This window comes from Anas platyrhynchos, chromosome 1 (genome assembly GCF_047663525.1).
Source record: "Anas platyrhynchos isolate ZD024472 breed Pekin duck chromosome 1, IASCAAS_PekinDuck_T2T, whole genome shotgun sequence".
Lineage (NCBI taxonomy): Eukaryota > Metazoa > Chordata > Aves > Anseriformes > Anatidae > Anas > Anas platyrhynchos.
The window spans coordinates 16,229,752-16,250,628 of record NC_092587.1 but is presented as its reverse complement, the minus strand read 5'-3'; the positions used below and the strand labels follow the sequence as shown (position 1 = coordinate 16,250,628).

The window sequence follows — 20,877 nt, the reverse complement described above, 5'->3', positions numbered from 1 at the left end:
TCTGTGGTTTGAAAAATTTGGTTGTGAAATGTTTGACACTTTTCAGTAATCAGGAGCTATTTTACTACATCGTTTTTGTCTGCTCTATGAGAGGATGTACAAGAGAAAAGCAGCAAGCATTGCTCCATGCCATCAGGGCACTCAGAGGTACAGTCCCCAGAGGACCCGGTCACACATCTGCTGTCATACATAGGTTTGGTTTGACTGGATGGGGATTTGTGCAAAGCAGCTGCTTCAGGGAGAGCAAAGTGCAGGCTTTTAGGGTGTGCAGTGTCACTGTGTGCAGAGAGATGTCAGAGCTTGTCATCTATAGCAAAAATTAGAGAATTTGTTTAGTTCCCAAGGAGCGCTGCTTTTAAGTCTGCTGTGATAGCACTATGAGGGATTACATAGAGGAAATAGAGGAGTATTGTTGGCTGTTAAAAAGGAAACAGGATACTAATGTGGGAAGCTGAATGGAAGCTGAAGGATTAATATGATCAGCAAGTTCTTGATTTCCCACTGCTGCATCCTTTCATCACAGTTTGTACGGCAGATTGAATGCGAGGATTACAGTTTTATTTGGACTCCTGGTCCAAAGGGTCTCCTAGCTGAAGGATATTTTACTGAGGAAATATATATTTTTTTTTTTTCTTAAAACCAATATACTTTAGCTCTCTACTGTCTGGAGCACAGGGAAATAGAAGTGAAGCTTGATGTGTCACTATCCTTACATCTGTGGACACCACGAGGCCTTTCTTACAGAGTGCAAAATGCGTTCCCATTCCCTGCATTTTCCTTAATGAAGAGCAAACAGCACTTGCAGAGTTGGTGGAGAGATGCTCCAGCTCTTGGGCTCCCCGGGGGGCAAGGAGGTGAAGGCTGCAGCACGGCCACTGGAGCAGCTTGCTGGCACGCTGTCAAGCAGATAAGGGGCCTGGGACACTCTTTAAAAGGCAAAGAGAACTGACACGGGCGTTAAAAATAACCCCCTGCCTCATTTTCAGCCTGACTGGTAGGTGAGCTGTGCTGGCGGTGCAGGGAATGGTGTTTTCCTGGCGTTAACACGGACGCCCTGTCATCATTTTCTTCCTCAGCCCCACTTCTTTCAAGGAGAATGAGTCAGTCCTCACTGCACAAGGGGAAATTCAGGGGAGAAAGGGAGAGCAGGGGGAGAACCACCACTGGTCTCACCACCTTTCCATAGCAGTGGTGAAAGATGCAGCGGGGGCAGCCCTGTGGGGCTTGGTGTCCTTGGTGCCAGCTGCTAGTTGTTTGCAGAGCAGTTCCCTGGCTACTTCGTGTTTTAACCAACTTGGAATAAAAATTCCTGCGAGGAGGCTGAAGGCAGAGATAATTTAGGGGGTTGTGTTGTGCCAAGGTAAATGGGATGCTGCGTCTAAACTTGATGTAGCTAAGACATGTTTGAGTAACAGAGGGCCCAAAACTCATGACTTGGCTTAAATTACACACAGCTTGCAGGCTGGCAGGGGCAGGACACGGGTTGTACCATGTCCTGCTCTCTTATTGTTTTGGAGGTGATGCATCCTTCCACTGTTCCCAAAATCCTGCTGCACAGTGGCAGGTCCTCGTTCCATCATTGCTTCTGCCCCTTTCCCCTGCTGAGGCACAGCATAGCCTCCCCGAGCAGTGGTGCTCTTAGCTTCATCCTTCTACCTCAGTTCCTTTTTCCTGTTAAACTTCTTTAAAGCTAGAAACTGTTCAGGTTATTTCCGTCTTTCTGCATTTATACATGTAATATAAAAAAAAGGTGCCCAGTCTTTTGCTGAGCTTTCGGATACTGCTGCACTTCTCAGAAGCAGTATTAGGTTTCTTCACAGCTGAGCTTAATTTTTCATCTGAAGTTTTTGAGGAGAGGGGCTAACAGGCTTTGACACATAATATGGATCACTTCAGTCCAAAGCAAATTTTTGTCGATGAGTTTTCACAGCTCTGAAAGCTGTGCTTGAAACCTGAGTTGGTTGTGGCTGGATACGAGCAAAGTTTGAATGGTTTTTGGCATCTGCAGCTCTGTGGATGATATTTTGCTGAGTGTCACTGAAATTTGGATTCCAGGAGGGGGGTGACTTGGATGCGGGGGGTGACCCTGGCAGGAAACCTCTGCAGCAGCTATTTCCTTAGCACAGCCCGCGGTCCTGCAATGTGATGCTGCCACCCTGGAGCTGGTGCCTTGCTGCAGGGTCAGCTCGGTAATGAAGATAATTAAACATGGAGTAAGTGTAGAAGTGACTGCTGCAGATTATTTTTTCTGCTCAAATCAGAAGTGTGCTTGGTAAAATTAAAGATACCTTAAGAGCTCTCTAAAAAATGTTGTTTTATAATTAACTCCTCATTGTATGGGTCTCCTACCCCTGAGGGACAAATGTTTTGGACTCAGTAAGAAAAGGTCAGTCAAGACCCCTCTCAGACCTGTCACTGACAGTCTGTGCCTGCCCTTCTTCACACAAATAAATGTTATTCTTGCAGCAAGTCTCTCTTGTGGCTAGATGCCCTTTTGAACACAGAGTGCAAGTCAGAAAAAAAAGAGGTAGGCCCACTGCAGCCGGTCACGGGCATTGCTCCACAGAGCAGCCCTGCAGAGAAGGACCTGGGGGCTCTGGTGGTCGAAAGACTTGACATGAGCCAGCAGTGTGTGCCTGCAGTCCAGAAGGCCAACTGCGTCCTGGGCTGCATTAAAAGATGTGTGACCATCAGGGTGAGGGAGGTGAGTGTCCCCTTCTATCCTGCCCTTGTGAGGCCCCACCTGGAGCCCTGCATCCAGGTCTGGGGCCCCAGCACAAGAAGGATGTGGGGCTGTTAGGGTGGTCCAGAGGAGGGACATGAAGATAATCAGGGGTCTGATCTCTCCTATGAAAGGCTGAGAGAGCTGGGGATGTTCAGCCTGAAGAAGAGAAGGCTCCAGGGAGACCTCCTTATGGCCTTTCAATACTTAAAGGGGTCTTATGAAAAAGATGGAGAAGGACTTTTTACTCAGGTAAATAATGATAGGACAAGGGGGATGGTCTTAAACTAAAAGAGGGGAGATTTATATTAGGGGTTAGGAGGATATTCTTCACTGTGAGGGTGGCGAGGCCCTAGCAGAGGCTGCCCAGAGAAGCCGTGGATGCCCCATCCCTGGAGGTGCTCAAGGTCAGACTGGATGGGGCTAATCTAATCTAATCTAGCAGGTGGCATCCCTGCCTGTGGTGGTGGGGTTGAATTAGATGATGTTTTTTCAACCCAAGCCAATCTATGATTCTTTGGTCTCTGACCAGTAGGCAATGCCCACTGTAATTCCTCATCCAACCCCATCCCCTCACAGCCATGTTTGTGGAGAAGCAGCAAAGCAGTTCTGTACCAGACCAAGTACTTGGTGCTTTCTCCAAAATACAAGCACGTGCAGGCACTGTGAGGCACTGCAGGAACAAACCAGGCTATATCAGAAGAAGAAGGGAAGCAGCGTTGTTTCATTCAGCGTACACTGATGGAAATGGATGCTTCCCGTTGCCACACTTGGTTTCGGAGGAAATGCCTAAGGGAGTCAAATAGATGTCTCACTAAGTAAGTGTTGGCTCTGTATTGGGTTTCTGGGAGGCAAAACACCAAGGGGAAAGAATTAGTAGCTATAAGAGCAACAGGAGTGTTTTATAACTGTTCTCTAGTTTCAGTTCTATATTAAAAGTCTTGTCAGCTCCCCAGTAGCAAGGTATCAGTTTACCTGTTAGTGGTGGTTTCTGCAATTATAGCTGTTTGCTGACAGCTGGGGGGAAGGCAGGGAGGACAGCCATTCACCACGTCTGTTAGCTAAAACACGTTAACTTCTGGGATCCTGATCCTGCAGCCAGTAAAATCAACGGGTGGCATGGAATTAAGGGTGACCTGCACGACCTGCTTTCTTGAGAGGTAGACATATCTACAAGAAAATAAGAAGAAATGGGATATTGTTGTTAGTTTGGAAGGAAAGGTGGGAGAAAGGGGAAGATTATGAACCTGACAAACAAAACATTGATGAGAAATAGAAGTAACTTGCTGCTTGCTCACAGGACAACTGGTGTAAGGGGCAGCAGTGAAACGAGCTGCTCTCTTTGCCTTGGTGGCCTGATTCCTATCAGCGGAGAGCACATCAGAGAGAAAAAGAGAGAGAGTTTGATCTTTATTCAGTCCTGTGGCTCTCCTGAGCCTATTGGGGTGAACGACAGTCAATAGGTTTGATGATGCTGGCATTTGTCAGTTTGGAATATGACCAAAACCACCGGGACGTTTGATGGTAGCGATGCTCAGTATCAGTAATATCACAGCAAGGAGCTGCTGTTCACTGCACATACAGCACCAGGCACACGTATCAATGTAGGATGTGCCCGGTCTGGGGGGTTCTCTTCAGCCTGGGTACTGGGTGATGTTTTAATTAAGCGAAAACTTCAAGCTGTTCTCCCAAACTTCTGATAGAAACGCATTTTTGTTCAGAATTGAAGATACTCCATCAAATTTATGTTAATGTTTTACCTGACTCATCACCTCAGGGTAGAATTCATCATTTGGCACAAGATAAAAATGTTTTACGTATGGACATGTTCCTTTAATTATAGAGGGCATGTACATGTATATTTATGTACTGTGTATCTCATATATTACTTACATATACATGACATCAAAGTCGCTTAAGGACGTTACTCTTCTGTAGGCAGAAGCTCCTTCTGCTCCTGTTTAAAGGAGCACAGGAAAATTTTACCTAAATTACGGAAAACCTGAGCAGGGCAGAGAGAAACAAGCTATCACAGGGTGGCCGATGTGCAGTAGCAGTTGTGGAGGAGGGGATAACAAATCCCTAGATGACTCACGGAGTGACTCACGGAAGAAACACTGAGATATGGGACTGAGATGGGGCAGCGTGTGTGAGATGCTCCTCCACAGCCCAGAGGTCAAACACAATGAATGCCAGGCATTTTGGAGTCCTGGTCACTCAAACCTCCACCTCTTTGCAAGGAGATACTGGGGACAAACATCATGTTTTTTACATAACTGGACCAAGGTTTCTTCTCACCTGTGCCAACAGATAGCAAGGTGCCTTTTTTTAACTCCTTCCTTGCATTCCCTGAGGCTGCTGGGGAGCGCTGAGGTTGTTAATTCAGATCCTTGACTGCCTGGGGAGCAGCCCCCCTTTCGCAGCGGTTACAGGTAGCAGGGACCTGCTGCTTTCCACCGCTGTGTGCTCCCAGCCGGCAGAGCCCAGACCTGCGCCTCGCCTGGAGACAGCCTGCGGAGAAAACAGGCAAATTCTTCAGCTGGAGATAAACTTGAAAGAAAGGAGAGCTGCTCCGGGCTGCTCTTCAGCGTGCTGTGAATTCAAAGCGCAGTGCGTGAGCTGCTCTAAATCAGAGCTGCACATGCTTTCAAAAACCTCCTGCCTGTGGTGAGCGATGGAGTTAGCTGGCCTTCAGCTGGGGCAAGCTGGAGCTTGAGCGCTGCCGATGACTGAGCTCATGCTGCAGAGATTTAGCTCTCAGCCCACTCCAGGGCTAGAATTTGCCAGTGCCTTTCCTTCCTGGAGAGCTTGCACCTATCCCTTAACTGAAGGCTGGTTCCTGGTGCCAAAATCCCCTCCGCTGCAGTGCCAAGACCCATGCTGTAATTGATTTTCCGCACCTTGGGTGCATGTTGCAGCTCTCTTGTCATGCTTGGACGGCCTGGCTGATCCCGAGTGGTGATTTAACTGTGCCTGTACGGCTGCGGCACAGCATCAGCAGAATGAGTGATCTGGGGTCTGCATCCAAAAGTTGCATGCACCACGGAGCGTCAGCATCAGTGGTGGAGGTGGTGGACCTCTGGGCAGAGGAACAAATCCTGTCTGCATTTGCTTGGGACTCAGGATGAAGTAGAAGAATGGGGGCAAGAAGGTAAAAGCAGGAAGAAAAAGGCAGCCACAAGCCAGGTCAGGGCTTCATTTGATTCTTTAGAGAATGAGTTGGGGTTAAAGAAGAAAGTTGCAGGGGAGCTCTGTGCAGCAGGGCTAGCAGCAGTGTTTGGGCAAGGCTCCACTTCTACTCCATTTCTTCAACACAGGCTGAATTAGAGTTGCAGAACAGCTCGGGTTGGAAGGGACCTCAAAGATCACCTAGTGCCAACCCCCTGCCATGGGCTAGGGATGGCACAGGGGCTCAGCACAGCCTTCCTCGTGTCCCCACCACTGCCTGTCCCCAGTCCCTGTTGGGCTCAAAGGCGTTGCTTGCCCAGCCCTTGGTTTCTCCGCCAGCCAGCGAGGCTGCCAGCAGCCCCGGTGATTTACGAGGCAGGCACATGCCTGCAGCTGAATAGAGATTACCAGCTCCTTGGACAAAAGCCACAGAGCTGCCACCAGCTCGGCATAACGTTTAGTCATTGGACCCTGGGTGAAAGATTTTGCCCCAAAAGATTCCAGGATGCCATCCAGTATCATTTGAACAGTCAGAAGAAGCACCTGAGAAGGAAGTTCTTCGGTAGGTATTGGGTATTACAGCTTGTGCTGGGGAGCACCTGCTGAGGCTTCCCCTCCCTTCCCTCTGTCATTTTTTTGGAGCTCTCTTGGAAGAGACAGATCCCAACACAAGTCAAATGATTGGAAATGTAATTTGCAATAAAGATTGGATACGGCTTATGTAAATGTCTATCACTCGTGACATCTGAGCAGACATAATTGCGATCTGAGGGAGAATTTCTGAAGTTAATCCTCCCGGTGGCTTCCAAACTAATTTGTTGAAGGATTGAGAGAGATTTTCTAAATAAACAAAGCGGTTGTTGAAGGTTATGATAATGCCACTGTTGATCAGATGTGGGCCCTGCCAGAGTTTGACTTCTGCTGGCTCAGAGTGACTCGTTGTGCCTGCAGCAGCCGTGGTCAGCTCGGCCCTGCCCTCACAGTTCTTGGCATTGCCTGGAGGAGAAAAATGCAGAGCATTAATCGCAGCTTTAAGCAAATACTGGGGGGTGGGGACGGGGAGGGGTGCTCTGAACACTAGAAAAGTCATTCAGCTAGGGACAAACCACTTCTCTGGGCATTTTTTTTCCAGAAGGGTTTTTTTTTTTCAAATCTGCATTTCTAAACCTAAACCTATAACATCTCTAAGAAACTAAGAGATCATCGCTTTGTGCTGGATGCCTTCCTTCTCCAGAGTTTTCATGGGGTCGGAAGTTCTTGCATAGCTTAGGCACGGGACAGTTTGTAGGGCACTGGGAATGGGACTGTAGCCGAGTTGTTACCTCTGGTCTTGGAAAGGATTTGTCTGTGGTTACCTGGAAAAGGATGGGGCCTCCTTTTCAAAGAGAAAGGAGTTTCTTCTGTTATACAAGGAATAAAAGCAATTCCACTGAAAAAATCACTTGTTTTGCTGTCCAGGGCCAGAATTTTTAACAGTGTACTGAGGGGCATGCGTGTTTAATTCACTTTCCAACTTAAGAGGTAAAGAAATTTTCACAGATTTACCAATATTGTAGTCAGATCTCATCATGATAATATTTTTACAACTTTTTTAAAAGAATCAAAGTTACTGCATCAGTGGATTTTTGTGCCTTTTGGTGGACAGAGTTGTATGCTTATGAAGCATGACAGTACCTAGTGCTGGAGGCACCTGCATGATATGGGGTATGGCCTGTTAATGAGAGGAATCTGCCTCTATGCACTTGTGTTATTTATCTTGCATTTATCTTTGCACCATTATGTATTTTGATGCTAGTGGGCATGGCTGTTTAAAAAAAATAATAAAATTGTAGCAATTAAAACTACAAGCATCTAGAGGAAGGGAAAGAAATTAGATTTCCCGTTGCTGAGTGCATGCCAAGATTTTACATTTAAAGTTCAAAATGCTGTTCCAGTCAAACACATAAAATGTTCCCAATGTCTGAATGCAAAACATGTCATTTCCTACGTGCTCAAAACCCAACTTTTAAATTGCCATGTGAAAAGGTATTCTCTGCAGAAATAGTTCGGTTTCTGAGTCATTTCCTGGCGTTCTGGCTGAAGATTTCAAGCCTCCCAACCTTGCTGAGGCCCAACTCATCAATTCCCACCCAAATCCTGAGGATCATCGACGGAAGTCCTAGTCTGGATGAGATCATAGATTTGATGTAGAGAAACTAAAGCCTTTGACAAATTCTGATCAGAAATAACACACAGTGTCTTTAACGATGAAGGAATATAATCCACAGGGTTATCTGTCCAAGTTCTGGCAGTTTTACCAGCCTTTGAAGTCATTAAATGGAGTCAGCATTTCCCTTTCTCGGTGAACATTTTAGCTCAGGTGAAGCCACGTTGTTGAGGCAGGACTCACCGGTTCTGTGGTTGTAGAAGCCAAAAGCATGAGAAGCTAATCAAATTAGTCCCTTTCATCCATAAAATTCTGTGCAAACCCATCCAGAGCTCCACCTGCAGTGCTGCAGGTGGGAAAGGCAAGAACCGGGAAGGCAGGAGAAACATCGCTGTAGGGTTGTGCTGGCCTTGTGCTCCTCCACGTGCACCTAACACTCCCTCAGCAGGACTTGGGCTGGCTGGTGGCAACCTTTCCTGCACACCCAACATCTCCTAAAAATCACCACAGGGCCGCCTGGCTGATATTTGCTTTTTTTTGGTCCTGCTCTGACGTGGCGGCAGAGCCCTTGCAGGTTTTGGTGGATATAACAGGGGGTATCCCATCTGCCCTTGCAGAACAGGATATTTATTCGTTCAGATTTCGGTTAGTAGTAATTGTTTTTGTTGATTTTTTATTTTTTTTTATTTTTTTTTTCTGGTAAGTGAAAAGTGATTAATACCTGAGAAAGGAAACCGGGGCTTGGCTGCAGAGCGACATTCCATTGTCTTGACACAAAATAACAAATAACTCGCCTCTAAATCTGTGTCTCAGGAAATGAAAGTGTAAAGCAGTGAAAGTCACTTGGAGGTCATTGAGATGCCGAGCGTGTCCTGCTCCCCAGCCCCGGATCGCTCAGCTATCTGTAACAGCTCAGAGGAGTCCCCTGCACTGCTAGGGAAGCGGCACACCAGGCCAGTACCGAAGGCTTTCCCATCTTTTTCTCCCCTGTGTGCTTTTTGAAGTGTTATTGCTGCGGAATTTGCACACAACACCTGAAAATACCTGTTTTAGCAGCAATTTGCATATAAAAAGGACTTTTTCAGAAGCGCTCCCCAGGGTCTTCACGCAGAGGGTTGGCGTCATGGACCGGGCCTCCAAGCCACAACCAAGCAGAGCTCAAGGCCTGGGTCCATTCTCCTGGCTGGGTCTCGGCTGTGTGGCTTCACCCAGGGCTTTGGGCTTTCTGGACCCGGGGGAGCTGGTAGCAGGCAGCCCTCCGTCAGCCTGCTTAGCTCGAGCTGCCTGCCACCTCCACACCACACAACTCAGAGGTTCAGGGGCACCTCCCCAAACGGTGATTTTCAGCTCCTCCGAAAGCTGAGGAGGTGGGAGGGTGGCACAGTCTGAAGGGTCTTTAATCATCAGGCCTTGAAGAGTGTGCTGGAAAGCTTGCTGTGCAGGCTGGCGAGCTGAACTCTCCTGCAAAGCCAGCTTCGGGGACAGGGGACGTGTGGCAGGGGTACCAAGTGCCATCCAGCGGTGGGGGCACTTGGTTCTGGTTTCACTGGCTCTGTGGCACTGCATCATTTCCTTCAGGTTTGACAGGTTTGCACTCCTGACAGTAGAGTTGCACCTGCATTTACAACCATTTCCCATCCCCAAACACCGTTTTGTGCTCTTCCATTTCAGAGCAAGTATGTAGTTCTTTCAGAAAATGCCCCGTGCCTTTTATTGTGGCAAAGGAGTGTTTTCACCCTCTCTTCTGTTTTGGAGGGGGTGAATCGCCGATTTAGCATGGCACGCTGGTTCTAGCAGAGTCATTGAAATGGCACCTCAGGAATTTGGTGCAAGGGCTTTGAAGTGCACTGCTATCTCCCTTTAATCACGCACTAAATCTACAGTAACTCGCTGATTCATGGGGAACTTTTCAGGTATTTTGCTTCTGTCTGTGGAGGGAGGGGAAGCAGGGCTTTGCAATTACCTGGGCATTCAGGGGTCTGGGAGACCCACGCCAAGAGCTGGGGGCAGCCCATGCAGCAGTGTGGGATCCGTGGGATGGACCCAGCTGTGTCCCCGTCACTCACACCGAGCTTCAGCATGCTTGCAAGGTGTCCTCAGGGACTAGGCTAAGGGGAAGGAGTTGGCTGGTATGTCGTGCTATTATTTCTAGGTGTTTCCTGCACTCTGAGAGCAATAACATTTGTGTCCTGGATGCAAAATTAAGGTATAAAAAATGCTGCATCTATATAAAGCCAAAAATGTTTGGGAGTAGTGTTCTGGCATAGGGACAAGTGGGGAATGAGGAAGGGTTTGCTGAAGTGGGAGAGGAGAGCATGCAAAAGAGTAGCATGTGGAAGGGAGGGAGGAAGCAAAAAAAGGCAGAAAAAGGGTTCAGAGAGCAGGTGGGGGCAGAGAGAAGGAGCACAGCCACAGGGGCAGCCCAGGGAGGAGGAAAGGGCCATGGAAGGCAGACAAGGGGTCCTGCAGCAGAGCAACAGGGTGGTTGGTGTCCTCCACGCAGCAAGCTGGATGTTGTCGGAGGGGTGGGCAAGGTCTCCTGGCAGCCAAAACAGGTCCTTCTTGCTGCCTTGCTGATTCAGCATCAAAGAGCTGAGGAGCATCTAATAATACAAATAGGGGAATAAAATTTCCCTTTCAGGCAGGGAAGTCTCCTTCTTCCCGTCAGCACTATAGCTGACATGGCCAAAAAGAGTCAAATCCAAAAGCGTGCCTTTGGCAGGAGCTGTATGCTCTTTGTGAAGGTTACACCGTGGAGTAAAGGTGCACTGCTGGATGCCGTGTGCAGGTACTCGTGGCTTTTCAAAGCTTTGTCACAAAGCACCATGCCATTGCCACATGGTGGGACACTCCTGGTGGGATGGGAAGGCTGCTCCCCGTCCCTGCTGTACCACCAGGAGAGCAGCAGCTCGCTGGGCACCACCGCTGCCACGTGCCACATCTCCTGGCTGCGTCGAAAGCTTAGCTTCTGGATGCAGCCAGGCAGGAGATAACAAATCAGTAGCAAAATTCACTCGGCTTTGTTGCCCAGCCTGGATCCGGACTCCCTGCATCCCTGCGGTGTTGCAGGGAGTTTGTCTAGGAAAAGGAACTGGTCTGGTGGCTTTTCAGGATTTGCATTTTTGACTCACTGATGGGAAGCTTTGGGGTTTTCCTTTTCACTGTCACAGGCTCTCATGTTTCTCTACAGGCTCGAGCCAAGTCTGTATAAAGAAATGCCATTAAAATATTCAGGGAGTAAAGGGGATACATACATCAAAGGAAGAAGGGTTTTATGTGAAATGATGCAGCCCGCTTTTCCCTGGTGACTAATCAGGAGGGATCCAGTGGATGTGTGTAAGAGATTTTCTGTTCTTCACACCAGCTAATTTTAAAGTTGCTTTGGAAATCTCTAGGGGGAAACTCGAAAAAAGGCAGAGATTAACATTAATGGTGTCTCTTAATCTAGCCTAATTTGGAGTTTCCCGACTGATCAGAAAAGTTCACATCCCGGCACTAAGCTCCTGTGGCATTTCCTAGCCTCTCCTTCTTGCATTGCCTGCTGCTGGTCGATGCATTTGTTTTTTTTCCTGCTTGTTTATTTATTTATCATCCTCGTGGGGGCTGGACTCAGGCCACTGGCCCAGGCAGGCCATGGCGGCAGGCGGTTAATGAGCTTTTTGACCACTGAAGCAGCACGGCATCGCCTGGGAATCAGAGAGCTTCGCTCCCTTCCAGGCACTGGATAGCGGAGCAGGGGCCGGGGGTTAATGAAGGAGCCAGGGGGGCTGGCGGGCTGCCTAATGAGCTCCAGGGAGCCAGTGAGGGGGGACAGACCCCGACAGCAGCATCCCTCCTGCCACAGGCTCCATTTTCCCCCATTATCGCCCTAGCTGGAGGAGCTGGGAAGAAAAGAGCCCCAGAGGGTGTGAGGGTGAGGTGCTCTGCGCTGAGCACCACGGGGTTTTGGGGGCTGAACTGGCACGTTAGCAATGCAGAGGAGTGTTGTTTTGTATTAAAAATAGCTAGGAAACAGATTTTTTTTAACCTTTAACCACTCCTAACAGTCAATAAATCATTAGCTACTGATTAACAAAAACAGAAGGGTAACTTATTGTCCAGTAAGCAAACTCTTGGAAACACTAAAAGGCTGGCACTGACTTCAGGATGGCTTTTCTTTTTACAGATTTGGACTTATTTAAAGACAAACAAGGCAAGCTCTGCATATTAAGCCATGGCACACAAAGCATTTGGATAAAAGACCAGCTTTCTAAAACAGATTTTTTTTTTATGTGTACAGTGAGCTGAGGAAGGGCAGTGCTTACAGCATGGGGATGTATCTGTCCTCTGAGAAAAACAGGTCTCCTGATGCCAAGCATTGCTAGATCAGTGGGGTCTCGCTTTCGAGAGTTCCTATTGTGTTCTCAAATTCTTGGCCACATTTACAGATTGCTACTGAGTCCTCTCCTCTGCTGTCAGCTCCTTCAATAGTCTCAATGGGGTGGCTGAAGCAGACGGAAGTAATCGTGGCCGAGGCTTGGACTGAAGAGCACAGCTTTGAGTCTGAGCACAGGAAATATCCGTGAAGTTGGAACAGTCTCCTGTAGGTGACAAAAATGCTCTAGTATCCCTCTTCCCATCCCTGCAAAAATTCAAATGACTTTTTTTTTTAATATGAGACTGGAACTAGGAATTTGGAAGAAAATGTTCCTGGTGGAGTAGACATTTGTGAGACCCTTGGAAAAGCCCTGGTATCTTGCGGATTAACTAATATGGGGTGAGATCCAGACACCTAATCCTCATTGCTGCAGCCAATTAACTAAACAAACATTTGCACTTTGTAATATTTTTACATCTACGGTATCTAGTCTGGCTTAATTAAAAATAAATCGACCAAAGATTGGACTATTTGCTTAAACCTCTCCAACATTTTGCATTATGACTTTGGAAACTATTATTTCTAATGTAAAAATAAGATAGTTAAGAATATAAGAGAAGGCTTCCATTATCCATTAATCTGTATGTCTTTTCCATTCCCTATGCATTATTAGATCATCTGTATCCTTAATAAGTAACTCTGTGGGCTCCAGCAGTTTAAATATTTACTTTAACATAACAGAGGATCTAAATGAAACTGAGATGCATCAAAATATCTCTGTGATATTTTAAGTGGAATGGGAGTAGATTTGTGCAGTAGATACGCAAACTATAAACAGATGTGTTTTGATGACCTTCTCTCCTCTCTCCGGTCTCCATTTATACAAAGCAAGTTCACAGATGAAGCTTCCCAGCATTTTACACGCATCTGTGAGAATCTCCACGTGTTTCTTTCTGTTGAAATTGTGGGGGAAAGTCAACACAGTTCATTGTTCCGTCCTTGGGTTTCACTAAAATCAGATTTGGCATCTCTAGTGAAATAACTTTGGGGTGGTGTTCTCTCGCTCCACCACCGAGACCACAGGAAATCGCCCAGGTGGCCTGTGGCCATGTCGGCTGCCAAGGGACTTGTATCACCTTTGCAGCTTGAGAAGGTCATTCCTCCAGGTCACCACTGAGGACAGTAGATGTGTGGGACATCTCACTGTTAATTCTTCTCTGGTTGGGAAGGATGCTGCGGTTTTCAAGCCCTCCTGGGATCCTGCCATTCCTGTGACTTTTACTGGGCCAGGGAGAATGCCATGCATTAAACCTGAAATCTGAGATTATCCACCCATAGATCAAAACTTCTAATCTCCTTCCTGAAAGCTTGTAGAGATCAACTTAAGTTTCATGTCACTGTTTACAATTGTATATACTTATTGCCGTTATTTGAGAAACATAAATATTGTTCATCTTGTTTTAAAGAAAAAGAGAAATATAGGGGCTTCCTTCATGTGTCAGGGCCCTGCTTCTTTCACTTTGACAAAATACTCTGTATGTAGTTCTGACAAGCAAGCATAGATGTCAGTGCAGCAGATTTTAATATGGGATACCCTGGCTATGCATATAGATGGGCCTAGAGGGCAAGATGCATGAGGAGTGGCTGAGGCCCCTGGGTTTGCTCAGCCCAGAGCAGAGCAGGCTGAGGGGAGGCCTCATGGCGGCCTGCAGCTCCCTCACGAGGGGAGCGGAGGGGCAGGCGCTGAGCTCTGCTCTCTGGGGACAGCGACAGGACCCGAGGGAACGGCATGGAGCTGGGACAGGGGAGGGTCAGGCTGGGGGTTAGGGAAAGGTTCTGCACCCAGAGGGTGGTCGGGCACTGGGACAGGCTGCCCAGGGCAGTGGGCACGGCACCGAGCCTGATGGAGTTCAAGAAACATTAGGACAACGCTCTCGGACACATGCGGACCCAGGAGTTGGACTCTCTGCCCCTTCCCACAAGGATATTCTGTGATTCTATGATTCTATACACTGAATGTTTGAAGAATCACTACATACGTGATGGTGATAAAATTCTGCAACACTCAGGGTTGCCTTTAGCACCCTCCCCCTCCCCAGTCTAGGAGGGGTACATTTCTTTCATAGTTTGTTTAAGTGAGACCCAGCGCTCTCTCTGGCACTGTTTGGTTCCTCTGCTTGCTACTCACTTTTACAGCATGTGGTCTTTGAAGTCTGAATCCCAACCTCTTTCTGGACAAGTGCTAAATTAAAAGGCAGTCTTTAGGGGTAGGCAGCACAAGGTAAATTTTCAGCTCCATGAGCAGGAACTTAGTTACATGACTTGCATTGCCATTAATGGGGGTCATGCTGGTAAATTCCTGTACACCACACTGAACATTTACTCATGAGTGCAGAATTTGCACAGCTAATGAAACTTGCCTTTTTGGTAGCATGGTGCTTCAGGAGATGAGTCTGACAGGCAGAAAGGACTGCTAAGTACCCAGATGAAAGTCTGGCTTTTAATTCCTTGAACATATTTCCAGAAAATAATAGTGTGAATTAATGCTGGTTTGTGTTAGCTGTTCCTACTGTTAGGGATCAGTCTTGCTCCAGTTGTATTGCACAGAAGCAAAGCTCGTGCCTGAAATGTAGATGTTTGTACTGTCATTTAGTGTTGGCAATTCACTTTCTTGTGCATTTTCCAAGTATTAATTACTTAGATTTATTTTCTTAAGAACATAGGTCAGTTCTCTGCTAACAGCAGCTCCTATGACCACCAAAAAATTAAGTTCTTTTTTATCATTTTTGCCCCTGCTACTCTCCCAAAGATGACCCTTCTGATGGCTGGGCATCACCTCGTGATTTCCTATGTAACTCACGGGCATCTTCTACCCAGTCGTTCTTGTAATGTGTCCATTGCAGTGATAGTCTTCTCAGTTCCAAAACCCTTCCTCAGCCTTTTACCTTGCTATCCTAAACATGCTGAAACTTTTTAGTCTGATGATAAGGTAAGCTCTCCATTGCCCTGGCTGCACTTTTGTGCATCTGCTCTGGTTTGAAGTTATTTTTAATAAATGAACTCAAATTTGTCCACAACATTCTCTGCTATTCATTGTCATAAAATTTGCCTAATACCCATCCTTGCAACAACCCGCTATTGCATTGCCAATTTTACATTTTAATCACACCATGCTTCGTAATTGTTTTGTAGCCACGGTTAATACGGTTAATTCTTCCATACTTTTCATCATTTTTGGCTGACAATCTCTAAGCTTACAGTAGAAATTCTTGTCATTAGATCCCAAGTTTCATATTGTGTGATTAATTCTCTTTCTAGGACTCAGATATATAAAGTGAATCTTTTTTTTTAATAATGCATGATACTCTAAATACCCTTTCAGTTACCAAAAAAATAATAATACATTCAGTATTAATCAAAATATTAAATGAATAAAGTAAGTTTCATGATTCAGTTCTGCAGGAGCTCCTAACTTAGGCTCCCTCCATTCCAGCTTTTTATTTTTATTCACATTACTTTAGTTATTTATAAAGTATTCCCTAAGCTAGGGGCTGAAAAGATGAGTGGTGTAGTACTTGTGACATAGAAAAGAAAAAAAGAAGTCCAGCTCACATGAAATCACTCAGAGAATCTCTTTCCTTTCCCAGCAACATATTCTTGAATTTCTAGCCTTTTCTATCAAATGAGTATTTTATTGTCGTCAGAAAATTATGACATGTTTGGACTAAGGATGGTTTGAACTGCATGCAGGTCTGTTTTTGTCCACTTGAATAATCCATTTACTTTGCTTCATCTTGTGGTTCTGTGTGGTCATCAGATGCCAGAGGCCCGCACTGCAGTTACTAGTCAACATCTAGAGAAAAGCTTTGCAATTTTGAAGTTAAATAAAAGTAGAAAAAAAAATCCATTTGCCACTGCAACTACTTGACTGTGAAGGAGCAGCTGCAAACTGATGAGTCTCATCAGGTTGCAGTCTTGATTAACGTTGGGCAGATCCCCCCTGCTGCGAGAATAAATACCCTCCCTTTGTCAGGGCTCCCATGTAAGAAACAATAGATTATTTCAGTGAAGCAAGAGAACATGAATGTTAATCAAATCATTCCTCCGAATGAATAGAAGTAGCACCCAGAATGTAAACATTTTAATTTTGGAAGGGAAAGTTTGCCCGTCGGCTAGTTTATTTTTTAAGTATTTTTTCATTTGCTTTGAAAAGCTGCTCTCTAGCATTTCCATCATTGCATACAACAATATTTTCAGCAGTGAAACTGTGTCTGCTTCCTGTCTTTCCAGGCTAGGCAGCAACAAAGGCAGTATTGGAAAAATAAAATCTGCCTTAATATCAATTAGGAGAGGTCAAAACCTTATACTGTATAATGGCCAGACCGTGTGTTCACGTTAGGTAGAGGAAATGGAAAATACTTTCTAACTGGAATCGACACCAGGAAATATCCTTTAATTTTTTTTTATACATTAGGATAATTACCCTTAAAAATAAATCTGTATCTCTTTACAGATGGTGATATTATTTCAACTATTTTAATAAATTTATGTGCGTACAAGTGAAGCAGTAAGAATAGGCTTTTATCCCCATGCTGCTTCCCTGTTTGCTCTAGAAATAAGGGATTTCAGTACACAATTGAGCTGGATCTGTTTTAAAGTAAGTGTACAGCAAACTAGAGTGTAATGCCCAGCCATCTTCCATTTTCATATGGTTACAAGCCTTGTTGATGAACACATCATAAAAATATCTCCTGGCTTTCAGTTATGCCACATGTATGGGTCAGATCTTGGTGAATTCACTCTTGTGAGGTGTCCCTTTGCCCATAGAGGAACTGCAGCAAAGCCAGGGAAGTTCAGCTCATTGCTTCTCTTTCACCTAAAACATCCTCAGAGATCCAGTACCAGTGGTCGATTAGGACTCTTCAGCTCTCTACAAACACTAAACATGAAAAAGAATTTCCTTATACAATTTCTTAGGTCTTCACCAAGGCTATTACGCTGCCGTGTATACGTGGTCCCTGTTTTAACCATAGTGGTGCATCTCTCCACCAGAGAGGTGGCAGCTGTTGAGCTTCTATGTAGCAGATGTGCTCTCCCATCAGCCATGCTGGGGTAAAGCTTGTGCCCCTCCACTGGGAAATTAAGGGACACGTACCAGAGATGAAGGATGTGCTTGTGGTGGAGGTGATTGGGTCTGGATTCTCGGTCCCATAGGCATCCCTTTCTGTTGCAATCACCAAAGTGGTTCAGCAGTGGCAAAGACTGAGGCCGCTTCTGACCATGCTGTGTATCACCTGGGCTGTGTATGAATCCTATAAAGTCATCCATCTGTTGTTTTATTTTCTTGCCTCAGTTTCATAGGTCAACTTAGCTTCTGCTACTTCATTTACACATCCTATTTGAGTCCCTTTTTGAGAGGAAGATGTTGTTGAGCTGGCTGAATCAGTGTTTAAATCCTGTGTGTATATAGCGTTGTGTGACATGTGCCATTTACTCCTTGAAGCCCAACATTGGGCGTTTAGGAATTCCCCACGGACCTTCGGGGGAGAAGGTGGCAGTGGTGACCGTGGATGACTGCGACACAGCAGTGGCCGTGCGCTTCGGGAGCCTCATTGGGAACTACACCTGTGCTGCCCAGGGGACTCAGACTGGCTCAAAGAAGTAAGGATTTCCTCTATCTGTGTTTCCCAGTCATTCTCTTCTTCCAGGGGAGAGTCAACAATACGAGCTTAACTGCCAAACAAATTAAGTTAGAAAAAGGGATACAACTTAACAAGAAAAAATTACAAGTTTTAGTTCAGCAAATGAAATTTGGTGGAAGCTACTGCAAGTGTTGGCACACTGCGTGGAATGCACAATTCCACATAGATACAGACATGTGCCTAAATTACTTGTAAAATGCAACAAAAAGAACTGGAAAACAGTGCAGATGGCATCCCAAAACTATTTACTCAGTATGAACATTTAGAGAGCAGGGCAAATAAAATGTTACACGTTATTAGGAAGGGGATTGCTGAAGAGCTTATTACTTACATAATTTAATTTAACAGTCCTATCTTCAAAGGAGATAGAAATAAAGGAGGCACAGAAAAAATCCTTTAATATTAAGAAAAAAAAAAAAGCTTTCCCATGAGGAAAGACCAAAAAGGAAAGACCAAAAAAGATTATTACTGTTGAGTTTAAAGAGGAGATGGATAGCAAGCAACATAGTAGGCGTATAAAATAATGACTGATAGCAGAAAGGCCATTGATAGGCACGTGCTGTTCTAAAATCCCAAGAGGAGGTCACAGCATAAAAATTAAGGCTAATTCAAACTGACCAAATGATAAACTTTTCATACAGTGTGGAGTCGATCAGCAGAACCTACTTCCACCAAATGTTATGAAGACTAAGATCTTCAGAAGATTTAAAAAGGGCTGGCACTGTAGAGTAACGAAGTCACTGTATTAAAAACTACAGCACCTCAACCCTTTTGTTGCAGACTGTAAGCCATCTATAAGCCATAGAGACAGGTCATTGGATTTTGTATGGATCCATCAACTCCTAAATTACAGAATATGGTGTTTCTGCACACTGAGATCAGCAGTTTTACCAGAAAGTCACTTGATTACGAGCTCTGAAAGCACTGATGTAGCAGAGGGAGTTGTGTGGCAACATGAGTAAACTCAACATCTCCGATATGCTTATGAAAACAGTAGGATAAGGAAGAAAACCAAACAAATTGTGTGCAGGAAATAGTGACTATTTCTTTGTTTCTTCAGATCTTTGGACCTGACTGGCCCTCTTTTGCTTGGCGGGGTCCCAAACTTGCCAGAAGATTTCCCAGTGCACAATAGACAGTTTATCGGCTGCATGAGGAACCTCTCTATTGACAGCAAGCCGATCGACATGGCCAGCTACATCGCCAATAATGGCACGCTGCCAGGTATGAAAAACCAAAAACCTAAAAAATCAGCAGTAGAAAACTCTCTGCCATAGCTGTATATAAAAAAAAGCATTTCAGCATTTCAAGGGGCCCCCTCGCTGGCATAGCTGCAGCCAGACCTGCTCAACACACCTCGTTTGTTTGATCAGGGTGCGGTCAGTGCCTGTGCCAAGGACACACACGGTAGCCTGTGGCAAGGTGCACACTTAAAGGATTAAGTGCCATGCAGAAAAGAACTGGGCTTGTTTAAACCTTCTGCATCATTATGAGTTTCACCCAGGAATTTGCACAGGGAGTTTACTCCTCCTCTTATGCTTTTTTTTTTCTTTTTTTTTTTCAATTACCTTTTCAATGTTACTTTGCTCTGAAAGCCAATGGGATTAGTTCATGAAAAAGGCAATGTATGTAATGATTTTTTTCATAAATTAAGTTTATCCTGTAAGACAAATTTTGCAGTCCTTCAAATCCGAAGCCTGCTTCATGCAGCAGCCTGTTGGAGTTTCTGGTTTGGTTTCTAGTCCCTGGATCAATGATGAGGGTTAGCTCATATACAAAGTGCTCCATCAACATAAAAATGCCTCTTACACAGAAGAAAGGCAAGTCCTTTCCTCCCACCCTGCTGAAGCTCCATGTAAGACCTAAATTTTGGTTCTTATATGTATGATCATGGCACAGATCATGTATTAAGAAGGAAGTGGTGGCATAAGCTTAAATGTACAATTTTGTTTTGGAGCATTTTTTTAACATTCACGTCTCTAAAGTTAATTAAACACAAGTTTTTATCTTGTGGAAATACACATCAGGAAGGGCATGATAAAATAAATGTTTTCTTTAGGATGGATTTCTTTTCCTCATTTCAAAGCATGTTCCCACATGGTTTAAAATATTGACCTACAATAGCGTTACTCCTCTGCGTAACACTACACGTTGGTTCCTTGGTTACATGACAGTAAACTGAGAACCACGCTGCTGAGTCACAGCGCTGGTCTATCTGGCTGTCTGCAGCAGTGGCTGCCAGATATGTGCCCCAAATTTTCTCTTACCACCCAGAGATTTACAGCTCGGTGACTGTATTGAATTGCCATTGATAGATTTGTCTTTATGAATGTGACACTTGCCCAGCTCATGAAAACATTTGCCATCCACGTTTTGCTTCACTGACTTCAAGTATATTAAAAAAAATTAAATAAAATACTGTAGTGTTTGTGTCTGCTTTTTGCAAAGAAACTCAGACACAGTCAATCATCCAGAGCCTTTTTTTTTGCTAAAGCCATGCAAAGTGACTGTTTTCCTGACTTCCAGGCTGTGCAGCACAGAGGAACTATTGCGAAGCCAACTGGTGCCAGAACGGAGGCACGTGCGTCAACAAGTGGAACACCTACATCTGCGAGTGCCCCGTACGGTACGGGGGCAAAAACTGCGAGCAAGGTAGGACGCAGGGGCCCCTTGGTGTGAAGTCATCTGTGCACGTCTCGTTACCAGCCATTGACATCCCAGAGCATGTATGTCCCGCTGTGATGTTTAAGGGATAGGTAACAGAATATTGCAACTGAGACTA

The 20,877-nt window shown here is 45.4% G+C and overlaps 1 protein-coding gene across 13 annotated transcripts in view; it reads left to right on the top strand.

Annotated features, from left to right (window-relative positions):
* The window catches only part of CELSR1 (cadherin EGF LAG seven-pass G-type receptor 1), a 159,026-nt gene that overhangs the window by 94,723 nt on the left and 43,426 nt on the right, over positions 1 to 20,877 (top strand). For all 13 annotated transcript variants that reach the window (XM_072032884.1, XM_072032858.1, XM_072032841.1 and 10 more), the window contains exons 6-8: positions 17,897 to 18,054; positions 19,156 to 19,319; positions 20,622 to 20,747. In XM_072032884.1, coding sequence (XP_071888985.1) covers positions 17,897 to 18,054; positions 19,156 to 19,319; positions 20,622 to 20,747 — 448 coding nt within the window. The remainder of the gene's footprint in view (positions 1 to 17,896; positions 18,055 to 19,155; positions 19,320 to 20,621; positions 20,748 to 20,877) is intronic.